This window comes from Nothoprocta perdicaria, unplaced genomic scaffold (genome assembly GCF_003342845.1).
Source record: "Nothoprocta perdicaria isolate Ctin4 unplaced genomic scaffold, notPer1 scaffold_2, whole genome shotgun sequence".
In the NCBI taxonomy this organism is placed as follows: Eukaryota; Metazoa; Chordata; class Aves; order Tinamiformes; family Tinamidae; genus Nothoprocta; species Nothoprocta perdicaria.
The window spans coordinates 5468184-5485555 of NW_020455204.1; the positions used below are offsets into that span (position 1 = coordinate 5468184).

The 17372-nt window shown below is 35.7% G+C and overlaps 1 protein-coding gene across 3 annotated transcripts in view; it reads right to left on the minus strand.

The window, feature by feature from the left end:
- The window catches only part of SFSWAP (splicing factor SWAP), a 41751-nt gene extending 24685 nt beyond the window's left edge, over positions 1-17066 (minus strand). For 2 of the 3 annotated variants that reach the window (XM_026037774.1, XM_026037773.1), the window contains exons 1-10: positions 16674-17066; positions 13962-14131; positions 13286-13423; positions 11776-11861; positions 8783-9008; positions 8208-8323; positions 7396-7531; positions 2368-2605; positions 1942-2073; positions 1611-1704 (exon numbers count right to left, since the gene is read on the minus strand). In XM_026037774.1, coding sequence (XP_025893559.1) covers positions 1611-1704; positions 1942-2073; positions 2368-2605; positions 7396-7531; positions 8208-8323; positions 8783-9008; positions 11776-11861; positions 13286-13423; positions 13962-14131; positions 16674-16936 — 1599 coding nt within the window. In that variant the 5' untranslated portion in view covers positions 16937-17066. The other variant, XM_026037775.1, reaches the window with a different exon arrangement.
- Between the last annotated feature and the right edge of the window lie 306 nt (positions 17067-17372).

A 17372-nucleotide genomic window follows, 5' to 3' on the forward strand; every position in this document is an offset into this window, starting at 1 on the left:
GAATGGCAAAGAGAATGTGCTGTGACTCTAAAGGAAAGAAATTATTCTTCAGCTGGTCTGCTTTTGCTAACAGCGGATTTAAAAAATGATAATTTCAGCCTTCGATATATTTTTAAAATTAAGGTCTATTCTTCCAGGTCTTGATCTTCTGGGTTCACAGCAAGATCCATTAAACATAATTCATAGTGCCAAAACAAAAGTTCATGACATTTTTGCTAATCCACAATTGCATTATACTTTCTTCACAAATTCAGGTTATTACTGGAATGACCGCAGGTTGAAATGCTTGATTCGTTGTCTTCTACTGGAGAAACAATGAGCCCATTGATGGCTTTTGTGGCACTAATTGACAGAATACAGATGTTTTTGGAGTTTCAAACGGGTTACTGGAAGCATCAAGAATTACTGCTTCTACTACTACACAACTGTATCATTCCATGTGAGATCTAAACTTGCACTATAAGAATAAAGATATATGTTGTAGAATACTAAAAATATTTAAAAGGAACATCATATCATATTAAAAGGAGTATCATATAAAATACTGTAACATTTAAATGAGACCCTCTCAATAAATTGGCTGCTTCCAACTGACTTTTGTTAAGTACTGAACGTTGGTGTTGAAGAGATCCTTTCACTGCTCCCTGCGGCTTTCCCCTAACCAACAGTAATAATTTCTGAAAGACTTCAAAGAGAGAGAAAAAAAAATACACAAAGGAATCTAGGGCTTGGGCTAAATTTACTGAAGCCCAAAGTCCAATTTCCTATTAATTTTAATGGCCAAATGGAGAACAATCTATTGCAGTAGCTGTCTATAGTCACATTATTAAAGTAAAAAAAAAAAAAAAAAAAAAAAATTGAAGCCATTATTAAAATTAGTATTATCTACAAAAAAAGCATGCAGTAGGAAAATACGCATGGCTACACCAGACCTCTAGGGACTTAACTCAGTTCCTGCCTGCTTCTCAGCTACATTCATTGAACACACTATTACATTTTCATTTCTGCACTTTTTTTCCTCCAGAAAATAAATGCTAACAAGTGCTTATTAATTATGTAACTATTATGAATTCAACCTCCCAATTTACAAATAAGAAATTCTAATATGACAGGAAAGGACAATTCTGCATGTTAAATCATATCATCATCCAATAACTTGGACTAAAAGAAGCAAAGGATGTAGGAACTGAAGTGAGATTCAGAGGCTTCAGTATTGCTTTAGTCAGCCATGGTCTCTTCCACAACAAAATCTCCCTCAGACGCATATCAGAAAGGTAGTTTAGCTACTGTTTTATAAAAAAAAAAATATGAGAAGAAGGGACTGCCAAGAAACTGTACTTGGCATTTCCAAGAAGAGAACCCTAATCCTAGAAAGCTCTAGATCTCTTCAGGTTATATATTTCCTTTTTAAGAACGTCAAAAGAGATTCTAGTTGCCATTTGTAAACACACAGTTACAATACCCAAACAAATACAAAACAAAATTTAAAGCAGCAATTCCATTTTTTAAAATGTCCATTTTAAAATTCTCACAGTAACATGACAGAAAAAAAAAACCTTTTCCCATTTACAATATATTTTTAGTATTTTTATATGCAAACATTTGTGTACCTGAGAGTGGTCACTGCTCTCCTTTTGAAGGAAGAACTGTTTTTTAAATTCATAATAAGCATTATATTGGTGCCATGGCTGCAGAAACTCAAATCTGTTAAAAGAAAATTGAGTTTGTGAAAATGCACATAAACACAATACGTACAATCATCTACTACYTAACCACCTCCTGCAGAGGGAATGTTATTGAATGTCTGGATGTAACACAGCTTATGCCTATCATACTTTCATTGATTGTTTTCTCTTTCTATTATTAGGCAGGTCCCTGAATTTTTTACCATTATCTATTACCAACTATTAAAATGAAAAGTAAAATAATGCCTTCTCTTACCTAAGATCATTCTTTGCACGAACACTGGTTTCAAATTTTATTCCATTCCTAGCAACATACTCAGCTAGCTTGTCGATAACAGGCTGGATATCTGGTGGTGGAGGTATAATGGCAACCACTGGAGCAATTGTGCTGAAAACATCAGAAGTACATCGTTTTTACAAGAAAAACAAACAAAATCATAAATATCTTTCAAGCTCTCAAGAAGTAAACATTAAATAGAGTTTTGCTTTTTGGGTTATTATGCAGTTAAAGCACCTACTAATATTTCATCAAGCAAAAATTTTACAGTAGCCAAATAACAATAACCATATCAAAGACCAATTCCACTTCAGTCTTTTTGGTGATTGAAGCAATATAAGCACTGAAGAACATTACTAAGGAACAGGCGGTAATAAAATTGTTAATAAATGTTTCAGGTGGTACCTTGTAGAAGTTGTGGTAGAAGTCACCGTGCTGCTGCTCTCGGTTGTTTCTGGGGGAGGTGGAGGTGTAGTACCTGGTGGGGGTGGCACTGTTGTTACTCCTGTAGTGCCAGATACAGTCACCCCTGCAGGCAATGCATTATAGTAGGTGGCAACATCTATTCCTGGAGGTGGAGGTGCGAGGCAATAGGTTCCGTCAGGCAGCATGTAGTAACTATAATACATGGCTGCCACGGTTGCTATCAAAAAAGAAAAATATAAGATTAAAATTTCAAATTTTTGATTAGGATCCCCCCAAAAGACATCATTGCATCAATACAAAACATCTAGGATCTAGATTCACATAGCACATTAAAATTAATATAAATTTTGTGTTAAAAGGGAAAGCATTCAAATTAATGCACTTAGAATGAGTAAGAACAACATATATTGAAGGACACAGTCAGTACTTAATGAAGGTCAGCTGGAAACCACAYAGGTATGAATAAAGAAATGAACCAGAGAAGGCCTACAAAAACCAGTCACCTCTTAAAAAATCCTTCTTCCCAAACTAATTCACCTCAGGCATTTTAGCTCAATTAAAATTGTGTATGCATTAAGAAAGAAACGCAAACACATTCAAAACTAACTTTGACAAATCAAACCAGTAGTTAATAGGATGACTCAGTTTAATTAAAGCCGTCGTATCACAATCAGGACAAAATTGTTTTTCAAAAGAGAAAATTAGAATAGATACATACTTAGCTTTAAGTTCTGGTTTACTAATAGCCTTTGCTGCTACCACTCATCAAAATAAAAGTAACAGCTTTATAAAAGCTAGTAAAAATCTGCTTTAAGCATTCAAGTAATTATCTTAACTGGTAAACACATTTGCCTTACAAGCTGTGGGATCAGAGTTGTGTTGACTGTATATCCAGTTACACAAACAATACACCCAGTTAAATAGAAATTAAACTATAYAGTCTATTAACTGTGAAGCTGTGTAGTCATTCGCATTTACAAATGTGGAAATTAAAAGCTTAGAAGTGATTTCCATTTGTTATGTTACAACTGTTAAACTATACTACTGCTGCAGTAGTTGCCTGACCYGAGTTGGAAAACAGGTAATTTACATATGCTACACTCATAAGAAAAATATGAATATTTCACAAACACATACACAAAAAAGAAAAATCAAGGTTCATAGTGGCCAATATTTCATTGCATTCATGAACTATATACAAACTTCTCAATAAATAAATAGCTGAATACATCACTAGTACTTGTTATGAGCAGAAAAGAAAAATAATCTTATTAGATAGTCTTAAATATACTTTATTGGCAGTGAATTCATCCTCTGCACTTGATGGTTCAAACTTCCGATTTCAGATTTGGGGTCATTAAATTCATTTTAAATTTTTGCCCCAGCACATTTCAGAAGGCACTTTTTTTTTCCCCTAAGGATGACCCAGAGTCAAGAGTGACCCTGTGAGTGAATGACAGGGACCACTCAGAGCTCATTAAAAAGGAGAAGAAAAATCTCAGGCACGTGATTTTTATTACCAAATCCCTGATAAAAAGAACTACTTTCAGCTCAACATGACTAAAATATATTTAATTCCTTGCTTTGTATTARTTCATTTAGTTTCTAAGTAGGATGTGTTTTATATATTAGATGCACTATTTCACATCTTAAATGCACCAAATGATACTGAATCATCATTCATATGCCCAAAAGGTGAGTACTTTRTATTAGGTTAAGAATCTTTGAGCTAAGGAACCAGAAAACAAGCCACCATTACTGGGTATTTCTAGTTTCCATCTACTAAACCAGCTCAATAATTTAATCATTAAAYATATGGTTATGACCTGGGGAAAAACACATTACAGGGAAATTGAGCAAAATCTGTGGACTCTTGTCTAAAGCAGGCTAATATACACTAATATACAAATAATGAAAGAAAATTCTCAGTTTGTGTATTGCTCCCACCATCATCCCTTTTAACACACTCAAGCATTCCCAAAATATTAAATTCAGCATCACATTCTACAGATAATTATTATCAAGGAAAAAGCCTCMGGGTATGTGTGACTGATACCAGCAGTCCTGATACCAACACACCTGAAGAGAAGAACCCAGGCAAGATTAGCACATCTAACATAAATGATGGACCCAGGTTACTTGGTAAAATCTCATCACCTGCAGCTGACAACAGTGTCAGGACAAACGCAGGGCAACAAGCAGTTTTCAGGCAAACAAAGATGGAGATTAACATCCTTTGTAATTCCAGTTAGTGCAATAATTTATCTGATTATTATATATAAACTGGCTTTAAGATTAAACTGCTTGCTTCAGGAATGTGCTATTGCAGTTAGTACCATAACTTTGTACTTCAATGTATTTAACTGTGATGCTTTTTAATTTTATTTGCTCCCCTTTTTAGTCTTCCCTTATGGACATACACAAGCAAGTCACCGATGCACTGCGTGATTAGCCATTCATTTTACCCAGTYCAATGCTGCTTCTTACATCTCACTCTACCAAGGCTTTCCAGTAGTGACAACCTAATCACTTCCTGATCCTATGATAATCCATTCCGTAGTAACAGAAAAGCTGTGTCAAAAGGTTAATAAACAACATACTGCTAGTAAAAACTGCCACTGCTAGTAAAAACTGCCACTAAAACCCGCTTATTTTATGTTCATCTTAAAAATGGACAAAAAACATCCTATTTAAACTTCATTAGTTTAGATAAATTGTGAGCTTTGTTGCAAAAAATACACGCAAGTGCAAGTTATATTTAACTACACTAGCTTTATTCCCTAAGATTACATTACAGAAATACTACAAAAAATTTTCTTTTTAAACATGGGTAAGAGTTTTTCTCCTTCCATAATCGCTTGAGGCTGAGCATTAACTTTCTTTGCATACATTCATAAGCAACATTTTTCAGCCAAATACCTTAAACAGATTCAAAGAGAAGGAAATTAATAATTATTTCCAAGTTGATTTTAGGACAGAGTAATAAAAGCAGTTTGCATGTCTCTAACTGGATCTTTTTAACAGAATCAACACTGCTTAACCAGTGCATCATATTATAATGAGTTATCTTCTCAAAATGAGTTTCATAAGCTATCCTGTATGGCAGTATTGACTTTAAATAAAGAATAAAGGGCTGTAAGGGAAGTAAAATAAAAATCTATTGAGTTATAAAGGCAAGAAGACAACATGCAAATGTAACTTGCAAACTTTGASTTCATTTATATTAATGCATCACATGCATTCATATCCAAGACTGACATGAAAGTAATATACTTCAGTTTTCTCATTACTCTACAGATACTAATTCTAGTTTTAGTTTTTCTCAAAATATCTAGTGATTTTCCTTATCAACACAGAACTCCTATTTCAATTTTAGTAAGATTCTCTTGAACTTCAGTCTAAAAAATCATTTACTGGCATTAAGAAATATATTTGAAAACATTTGAGACATTTGAAAACACCAGTCATTTGAGGTGAGAAAGCAAATTTACAATGCATCGTAATCACCTTGCATCTCCAAAATAATAGTGCTTGCAACAACAGTACTAAAACTATTCAAAATGTGGTATATCAACTACTTYGGAGTGTGCTCATTACCTACTGGCTTCCATTAATAGCATTGTACCAGGACATAAAAGAAAGGTGAAATGATGAGAAATTACATGAATTGAGCAAATGACTTAAAATATTTTTCCACTTTAGAACTACTGCCAACATTAGAACAGAATATCATATTAAAACCTAGATTTATCACCTAATAGGGATMTTTCAATATACATAATTATAGCTCTGCAGAGTTTCTGTAGTGTCACACAGTCCACAAAACTGTTCAAAGCAGATTTATTATATGCTTTTTTGCTTAATACAGCAAGCTTTTTTGATGGGACTCTCGTGAATTACCTTATGGGACAGTTTTATATTCAACACTGAAGATATTTTACAATCTCAGTACACTGCTTCAGAAGGCATGACTGAATTAGTTTATCCCACTTGTTTATTACTGCTCGCAGAAAATAGCAGTAATGAGACCTCACAAAAATAACAATTCTACTATCAAGAAGAAAATGGTTCTCTTAAACAGTTAAACCTGTGCTTATGCTTTGATATGAAAAGGATTATAGTTCAGATTAGGTGAATTCCAAATAATTTAACACTTAAGTTTTTAAGCATTGTATTTAAGAAATTAAAGATTTAAAATTTGATCTTTTAGTATGAATCATAGATGATAGAGTTAGATAAAAGAAACCACATGATTATCATTTAACAAAATATTTCTTTGAGTTGTACCAAAAGAGGTGTTTTTAAACTTGCATTTAATTTTGCTCTGCAGTTTTTCCCCTTAAAGGATTTTGTAATTGTACAGACCTGAACATAAGCACTAGTCGTAACAAATCAGTTACAGGACATAAATGCACAAGAAAACATTTTCAAAGCAATTAGTACTCTTTCACAATCATCTTACTAACAGATAAAGAGAACGAAAACTGTGATATAGTATTTAGTTTAATGTACAGTTCTAAAATGCCATTTGACTTAAAAGCTACTAGCCTAGATAAAAATGTCACAACTACAGAAAAGGATTATGAAAAGGGCAATGAACTGCAAAAAATTACTATAGATTTTTGAATCTGGGCTCCTGGCTTCTCAGGATAAAGCTGTAAATTTCAGTTGGGAGGACTGGAAAAGACTCTTGATCTGGAAGGATCACCACCTTTCTCACACAGTTCTGCTCTACTAGGCCTCATTAACAGCAACTGATTGAAGCTGATCAAAACCATCAAGAGTTCTGTTCTAACCATTCTCGCCCACTGCAGTTTTTATTTTTTCTAAACAGCTAACACTGTGGCAGGTACTTGGTGGCTAAAACCACCTTCTAACATTCAGAAGGTTAAAAGAAAATAACTATCAGTTATGAATGATCAAATATGAAGCTAATGCATTTTCTTCCCATTAGCATCCACATGCAATTCAATCAGATAAACAGCTGCCTAATCACAAGGCACTTACAATCAGAAGAATATTCTACTTGTGATGTCTGTGCAGCTGCTCCATCTGTTGACTGTGGTGTAGATGAGTTATTATCTGATTGTGCTTTGCGGACCAGTGCAGCCAGTGGATGATCAGGGTCCACCACCTTCAGAGGCTGCAAAAAATCATGAAAAGAGATGAGAATTTGAATTGTATACTTAAAACACACTACTATAATTCTAATTTTGGAAGGCAAGCTGATCTAAATTAATAAATAGAYGATATTACTGATCTTTACCAAAATTATTGCTTCTGTAGCTCTTTAACTTGCTGAAGCATCAACTAGATTTTTTCCTTGTAAATTGGTTAAAAAAGCTCATTTGATGGGAACATAAATTCACAACATGGAAAAGCGTATGTTACTCTTGTTAGTTTATCAAAGGTAATCAAATACAGGACTTAATTTGGCTAAATATTATTTAGAAGCCTCTGAAAGACTTTCAGAAGTACCTCAAATGGTACAACCATCTGTTACTCTCATTATTCTGTTATTGAGCAAGCTCAGACAACAAAAATATCTTTAATACATCCAGTCAATCTCAAGACTTACAATGAGTGTTACTAATTCTGCTGAAATATTAAGATTCTATCTACTAAAATCTAGAAAGAAAACATTCTTTCTCAAATATTATATGAAAGATATTAAATATTYTCAGGTAAGAGCCTGAAAAAAAATGAACAAACAAAAACAACAAACAAAAAACCTCTACTTTGTTACCAAAACATCTTACATATTGTAAAATGTCTTACTACAGGGCACAAATTATAAGGTAGAAAGTCATTTTGAGTACCTTCATAAGCTCCTCAAGTCTACTGCATTTTTTAGATGCAAACAGACTGGGATGCAGATAGTTTCCATCATCRTCATCGTCATCATCATCATCTTCCTCAGATTTGGCTTTTGAATCTAAATGAAAACAATGTCACAACTTTTATCTGAGTTTTATATGGGTTTTTATAGAGAAGGAGGAAATGTGCACATCATGTGCATGCCTTTTCTTTAAAGAAACATGATTTTCATAAATTTACTTATTCACAAAAAGTGACAAGAGATTACTAGCCATCAGTAGAAGTGAAGTACACAGACCAACTTTTCATTGAACTAGCGTGTTTCTAAAAGCTCCAAGATCACAGAAGCTTTTGAAGAATCTGAAATTCTCCTGAAAAGATTTTTTTCTAACACAAATCTTTTTCTGTTTAAGCCAATTATCCTCTTACTTTAAATCACCGCATCAATCTCAATTGCAGGGTGACAGTATCGCCATTCCAGTATATGAAAAAGATGTGGCTTTTCTATCAAAATAGATCAGCAAGCATTTCAGTGGCTCACATCCTAAAACCAGCCATTTGACAAGCAATTACTTACTTTTTTTATCCTCTGTTTTATTTTCAGAAGGAGCAGCATATCGTCCCTCTTTCATAGCTTTCTGAATGAATTTATAGTAGGGATTGAGGTAGTGATCAAATCGCAAGAAGTCAAACTGGGAGTTGCGTGCTTGCTTGGCTTTCAGCATAATCTCAAATTGTGCTCCCTGCTTGCAAACAAAGTTTGCAGTTCGTTCTATAATTGCGTGCATTTTTGCTGTTGGTGGCTGTGGGAGAAAAATAACATATATTTTCATAAGCAGCCTATAAAGTTCACCAGAACTTAGAGAGAATTAAAAACAGCATCAGTTCCCTGCCCCATTTCTAGCTTTCTTTAGCTCTATAGTTTCATAATCACTTTCAGCTGGTGGAAGCCAATCATTACTGGAAAAAAAAAAAAAAAAAAAAAAAAAAAAGTTCATCCTTCCCCAGCTGGTCATTCATCTCCTCTCTGCATTATCCTCTCCCTTTTATCAGCACAAGTATTTTTGCCATTGCACACCAAACTCAATTGGCAAGTAAATCCATGTTCAGGGCCATAAAAAGATTAAAAAAAAAAAAAAAAAATAAGAGTTTTAAACTAAGTATATTACATAGCAATAAGAACACTTCTGCCTTTACCAAACAGGACACAGACATGTTTCTTCACACAGCAGTGCTGATTTCAAGTGGCTCTATTTTAGAATAACTCAAGGTGTTCTGAAGACTCATCACGTAATTGTTTCTTCCTAACAGCCATTCTTTGTGCTGCTATCACTAAATATGTGAATATTGTTCCCTAGGTAGAAAAGCTTGTATCTGTGCATTTTCTTAAGGGGATATGTTGCTTCTGAAGACCGATATAAGAATTACAGTTCCTACGTGCTGTTCTTTCTCAGAGTCAACTACAACACTGAACACTTCATTAGGAAAAAAGAATTTGAATAAATTAAACAGCATCAATGCATTTCCACTTCTGAAATTCCATGTGAGGAACACTGCAACCTCAATGCCAAGAAGTGAAAAGAAAACTTGACCATTCATTGTCTTTAATTTCATACTTGAATAGGTCTGTTTCATCCTGCAGAAATGCATATAGTATACGTATGGAAAATTAAGTGTTAATGATTCATTTTAGCTTTCACTTTTATTCTAGATGCAGAAGTACACCGCAGAGCTTAGAAAACCTTTTTTAAGAGGTCAGAAGCACACCAGGCATTGATGCTTTATTTAAGAAAACAGGTAAATAAGCGATCAAAGAACACAATTTTTACAAATTATTTCTACTGATTAGTTCTTTATTAGAAAAACACATTCAATCTGGAAAATAATTTGTAGTTTCAAATTTTATTTTTCTCTCTAGAACACTATCAAAGATGCTTTTAATTAGAGTCAATATAGCTCTCAATTTGGCAGCTTTGAATAGCCAGTTGTACAATTTCATCCTATGTTGAATTTTCCTATTCCTGTAATTTTTACACAGGAATATCAAAAAACACTTTAAGGCATAGAGATTCATGATGGAACTAGAAGAAAAATAACAAAMCCTCAAGCGAAGAAGATCAAAAATGACTGGTCTGAAATTACCGTCTGGTGTCGTAGTACCCTGTGCTACTTCATAAGCCTGGCAAACATACACTATGAATATTAGTAGGCTTCCAAGATCACCARCACCACCACTGACAAAACTTTCTAAAGTGAAAAAATTAAACGACTGTCAAATAGAGAGGCAGCTCTGGCAGGCACATTCCAGCTCACTGTTATATTTAATAAAAAAATTGAAGCATTTTAACYGATAAGATCTCTTTGTTAAAATTTCTGCACATAGCAGTAGCTGTCACAATAGGGAAGAAATGGTTCTGAGAAATACTCCAGTTGCATTAATGCTATAATGTAGTCAGACATTCTGTTCCAATATTAAAATATTTTTTGCAGTTCAAACTTTTTTCTAGGTGAGTCACTACAAATTAAGCAAATATCCTCCATCCTTCAGGTCTGAAAAATAACTTAAGTCATATTTTGCCTCTCAGAATTTTCTTCTAGGAAGAAAAAAATGATCCTCCAGTCTTCTCAGAATGAAAAAAAAAAAAAAAAAAAACCCACCACAACCAAGCAAAACACAGAGAAAATTGAGACAACTTGAGAAGGTAGGCCCAATGTAAATTAACACTTTCACATCAACGTCATACAAGACAGGTTATTATTTATCACATCACTATCTCTTATAAAACTTGAAGCATATTGAAATTCCTCATTTTTACAACTGTATCCTGACCCCAASGTTACCTCATTTTGCTGAAACACCTTAGAAGGAGACAGTTAAAAAGAGTTAGATAGAAGTATTCCTTCAGGTAAAACACACAAGCTGCCACTAAGTTTACAGCTTACGATGTACCAAGTTTTGGAACATCACACAAAGAGAAAGAACTTCTATGTTGTTATTTATAATAGTTTAAAAATAAACTATCGCTTTTCTCCTYGAATAGGCTAGTCTTAAACACAGCTTTAAATGCAATCACTCTGTCTCCCCTTCACATTGAGACTGAAATAAAAAAAAAAGACACAGAAAGAATCTCTAACAAAAGCAATCTTTTGGTTTAATGGTCCCTTACATTTGGAAGGTCAACCTTGGAGTTAAATCTTTAAGATTTTCTTAAAATACAATCTGTCATTTCATACATATTTCACCTTGTGTGCTGGCTGATGCATAGTGGTTACTTAATATATTATGTGCAAGAAGAACAATGGCATTTTTCCTAAATACCTCATATAATATCACAAGTGATGCTAAAAGCACCTAGCCTAAACATTTTAATATTTTTATGTGAGTTTTCTATGTGAGGAACAAGATTCAATACAGTTGTCTGAATTGGAATAAGTTACTAAAAGAACTAAGCTACTATTTCAGAATGACTTAAAATCCACAAAGGTAAAGCTAGTGGAAAAATGAAAGCAAAGCACCACATATTTTTGAAACTGTCATAAAAATAAGCTGAGTTAAATACACACACTTACCAATTCCACATCAGAAGGTACATTCAGTCCTGGGGGTGCAACAAAAGGTTCCTCATTTTCTTCCGCGTTTTCTGTCTGAACTGTTTCTGCAAGAAATGACAGAATAAAACACTGTAGGATGAAAGTCAGTAAAGTACACAGTCACAAAAAAAAGTCATTGCCAATTAATCTACCATTTTGTCCTACGCAAACAAGCCAAGCACTTCCATCATCTTACCAACTCTAATGAAAGTTGTACAGTAATCCATTAGAGAGGCTAAAACCTATTTGATCTGTTGATCAAATATTATGATTTATTTTATTAAGTTTCTTTAAGTACCTTCACAGAAGATCTATATCTCCTCTTAATAAGTTATGACAGACACACACTAGTAAAAAAATGGACTGGAATTATTCTAGATATCTCAACAACTTAGCAAAGGAAAGTAACATAAAGCAATCCAGACAAACAATTTGGGCTCACGACAGCAGTCTTACAAAGTGTAATTTCTGTTTATTCCCTGAATGATCACAGATGGATTCCCTAAGATTATAGCATGCTTTCATACAAACTTTTGCAAACATCCCCTACCACACTGACACACTCTAAGGTTCAACAAATTCTTGTTTAGGGACTAAAATGAAGGGGACATTCTTTTTTTTAATCTCAACGCAGGAGCTGAGTTACAAACATGCTCTCCATTATCCCCAATTTTCCAGTAGGCTTATCCCTAGGTATTTACTGGTCTACATAATACGCAGAACATCCATTTCACGAGCAATATCAAAGACTGCAGGCAAAGAGACTTTGAAACTGTTAGCTTATGCATTTTACTTAACAAATGCGAATAAAACAAATCAAAAGGTAAGCCAAAAAAAATACCCAATTCAGTATGGGTAGTAAAGAATACAAGGGAAACTTTTGGCTGAATACAAGCAGCAATAACAGTGCTCTGACATGACCTCCTATACAAACTGAAAAAAAAAAAATAAAAATAAAAATAAAAATAATAAAAAAAAATAAAAATAAAATCTGTAAAATCTAAAAAGATATTACTTTTTCATTTTATATCACATAACTCAGTAAATACATCTCATACCACTGCAATACACCAATACACACTTAGATAACCCAACTGTTTATTAAATGATCTTAAGTTTACTAAAACAGTTCAGAAGCACTGTGAAAGCTTCCTTAAAACTTCATGTTAAAAATGCTTATTTACTACAATTAAAGACAGGAAAAATGTGAACTGGAACTCTGGATTTTATAAGATGCTGGAGAGAGGTATTCTATGTTAAAGAGACATTAATTTTAAAAACTAAGATGGCAAGATCTAAGGTTTTTTTAAAAAAAAAACCAAAAACATTGTATTCTAATTATGGTTTGTGTTTGTTATGATCTTTTCCTTCTTTTAATTTTTTAATCCTCCTTTCATTTTAATGAAACATAGATTTTTCAACTAGAAGTTACCATGACAGAGGTGTGTGTTGCTCATCTAAGTGAACCCTTGCTATGTTTAGTTCTTACCTCTTTGTTTTGCAGGCTGATGCTCCTCCTCCTCAGTGGGTTCTGAAGGATCATAATAATCACTGCCATAACGGAATCCCACTGCATTGTATGTACCGTCCTCTGCCAAAGCTTCACTCAGTCTTTTATATTCCTCCTCTTGAACAAAAATGCAATTTTCAATTAAAAAAAATACTTAAAAGCTAATTTATCAAAAAAAAAGCAACTTAAGTTTTTAGAAATAAATAAATTTTCACCTGTTCATTTTAACTTTAATTATAAATTGAAAAGAAAGAGGCAGCATTTGTATTTGCTGACTATTTCTTCCTGAAGAATTGAAGTTTGAGGGTTAAAATATTCTATTGAAATTATGTACACAAGAACACTCACTTTCAGTTAAAAACAAAGAAAGAAAAATAAAAAGACACTGAAAAGAAGAAGAATGTGTTTATTCTGGGGCTTTTTTTTTGGTCTGAAATCCCAGTCTGCCCTCAGAATCTGGGCAATTTCTGTGTGGATCTATATTTAAACTATCCTGAGGTCCTCTCACATACGCAAAGACTCCCGTTTTTCGAATCCACTGGGTACTGTCAAGATAACATCAGAAAAAGTGAGTATAAAATAAACTGAAGTAAATATAATTTCTTAATTATTTATTTAAACATGTGCTAACTCAGGAAGTTTCCTTGAGCAATACCTTGCCTCGCCTCCTCCTCAAGCAAGTCCGTATGCAAGGCTAAATACCTCTCTTCATCACAGAGGGCCTCTATTCTAGCTTCCTCTTCAGACAATTGATAATCTCTGTTCCACGTGGAATATTCAGCGTCATATTCAGAAAGGTCATGCAGGTGACCACGTCCATCATACCTGCAAGATGAAAGAGCTGGTCAATGCAAGAAACTTAGGACTGGGGTTTATGTGACTACTTAAATACTTACCCATTAAAAATGAAAAAAAAAGTAACACGTATATGTTAAAACATATTTCCTTTTAGAAGTTACATTTAATTTTGCTAATCATTTGTCACCAACTATTGAAAATTTGTTTAATTGTCTAAATTCCTCTCAAAGAAAATAATAAATTACTACAATTAAAGGCAAAAAGTATCCTTTAATAGTTTAAGTGGGATCCATTTCCTTAAGAGCTCTTACCGTATGTAGTTCAACCAACCAATCAATGTCACTTGCAAAATATGTTTTTCTGGAAAGTCAAATAGCTTACATTCACACAAACCCGAATACATAAATACCTATCCGTAAGAACCAAACGGTCGAAATTTCCTCGCTTCTTTCTGCTAGTCCCGAACTCTCAGGAGATATCTTCACCATAGAAACTTGCGTCCATTGGAGGTAAAATCATGGCTAGGCTCGGCCCCTAGCCATTTGGCTGAGGAAATAAGTTCTGGGTTATGTGATAGAGAGACACACATACATAGGAACAGTAACATAAACATGCAATTTAAGGAGGTTCACCGTAAAAACGGCAAAGATCAATGAYGTACAGTTCCTTTCCACTAAGCAGAAATAATTTTCTTGGCAGAAAAAGCATTGCATTGGGATAATGTATATGCACCAGTAAAAGAAACTGATTGGAAAGTAAAGTGACAGTAAGCTCGACTCCGCTGAGGTGTCTTCCCACACACAACTCTTGACCTGTGCCAACTTGCTAGACCAAAAATAAAGAAAGTAAATATTCTAATAGCAAAAAGTTAATGAAACAAGTAGGTCTGGTTAATCAAGCTCTGTCCACAGGTAAACTTCAACCCATGTCTTCTCACAGCAATGTTTTTTTTCCTCAACAGGTGAAAATGAAGACTTCCTGCTGCTGCAGATGGAAAAAAACCTAAGCTTCCAAAGGAGTTTAGAAAATTAGTAAGTGCAAATTCCCTAGCTTATAGACGTAGGATATTTGCATTTGGGGGGGGGGGGGAGGTGGTTATCATATGTGTATACATGCACATACTTAGCTTTTGTTCCCAGCAATTTCTGTAGCTACTCTAATTTGGGTCCCAGCTAAGTAGACAGCTAAGTAGAATCATAAAAATACCTCTACGTACTAAAGAAATCTGTCATAGAAGTGAACTGCCGTTAGAAGACAAGCACTGTAACACTTCTATTTTCATATAAGACATAAAACACATCTAAGCTACAATCACCRTTACTTTTTTCTTTTCTTTTTTTTTCTTTTTTTTCCCTATTTATTTCAATGTGTCAATTAACTTCAATCATAGAAATCATTAATAGGGAAAAATCCAATATACTGCAAGGGTATTTTCTCCAGTTTTATGGAAGGTAAATGAAAAGACTAACACTTATTATTTTCCAAGTCAAATACTCCTGTTAAAACTCAAACAYGGAAAATCATGTTTAGCCCTAACATACTGATGAAATTGAGGGAACAAATTTCTACTGTATGTCATGTGATTTCTTCCAAAGCAAAATCCTTCCATCTCTCCCACTGAGGTTTCCAGGGACACCCACAACTCCTCTTGAACTGAGCTCTCAGTGCTCCTCTCAGAAACACACAACCCGACTGCTCAACCTCCCTCTCCGCAAAAACAGGCAGGAATTATTATGAACCAATTTACTTCTAAATCCTACTCTGCACTGCCAGTGCTATTGTAGAGACCAAGCAGAGAACAAAGACAAGCCCCTCAAAACCTCTCATGCCATAAACCAGCATCTACTACAAAACAACACTCCTCAAAAGAGATTAAAAAAAAWTTTTTTTTTGATATAAAATTGGAAGAGGAAGCAGCTCCTAAATACAGGGCCATTCTACCTAACATAGTCGCTCACAGCACAAACAGAAAGTTCTCTGCCCCAGAATTGCTCATGAGAGGTCACACAAATAGCTTGCAGTCAGATTACATAAGAGAAATAGGCCCAATTTTCCCTTACATGGATATATACCTTTCTGCTTCCCRCAGTGCACTCCGTTTATGTTGAGGACACAAACAATATAGGTCTGACAAGCATATCCTGACAACAAGGCTTCCCTAGTTTCCAAATGGGAATAGATGATAGTGGGGTTTACATTGAAAACAGAGGCTCCTTCCCAACCTCCACCCAGTAAACCCTACCCTATCCATGCGGAGCAGGAAACCTCAGAACACACCAAATATCAGGAGGGTTCGGGCCAAACTCCCGAAGTYGACAGGCAGGGGAACCCCGAAGTTCCCCTTGACAGGGGGAAAAGCTTTGCAGTGTGACGAAAGCAACATCTGAAAAACTCTACCCGGAGGAGCAGCCTCCAGCGCGCCAGCGAAGAGCAAGCCCACGTGCCTGCCAGAGCGAGGCCTCCGCCGCTCACACAGCCCCCCTCACTTGCCCACAGCATTAGGGGGGGAACAGAAAGAGGCTATAACAGGAGATCTCGCAGCAGAGGCTGGGGGTTGGGTTGCACCGACCTATCGATCATGATCTTGGGGTCTCCCATCCAAGGAATAAGGTGTCGCCCCTGCTCCTGGTACTGAGCCTTCTCATCATCTCGAAACAGCTTGCAGGCATAGCCGAACACCAGCAGCTCCACACGGCTACTCCCACCTCCACCTCCTCCTCCTGCACCTGCTCCGGGGGGCCCCGGGACCGCTCCCCCGCCTGACAACAACATTAGGGGCGGCGGGCCTGCGTCTTCTGCGGTCCGTCGAGAGCCCCCGGCCCCTCCGTACATCACCAGGGGGTGCCACGAGGAGGAGGGAACTCGCGGTAACAGTGAGTGTCCGAGAGGCGAGTCCCCCTAAAGGCCGGGCCCGCGCGGAGCTGCCCAGCTCCACAGCACCACAGTCGCCATCACCCGAAACAAAATGGCGAAGCTTCCGCTTCCGCTGAGAGAGTGTAAATGGCGCCATAGTTTCCGGCGATTAGTAGATTCGCTTAACGCTTAGGAAAGCAAGAGTAAAATAAAATGAAAAAGGGGAGAAAAGGGGCTCGTTGCTACTTCCGAATGCTGGGAGAGGAGAGCAGAGAGCGCGATGAGTACTTTTCTGGCAAGAGGGCACGGTAGAGGAAAGCACGGGTAGTGAGGAAAGTGCGGGAGCTGAACGGCAGGCTGGGGTGTGGGGAGGCTAATGGCGAGCGGGGCGGGTGGCGCCTCGTCACGGCCGTTG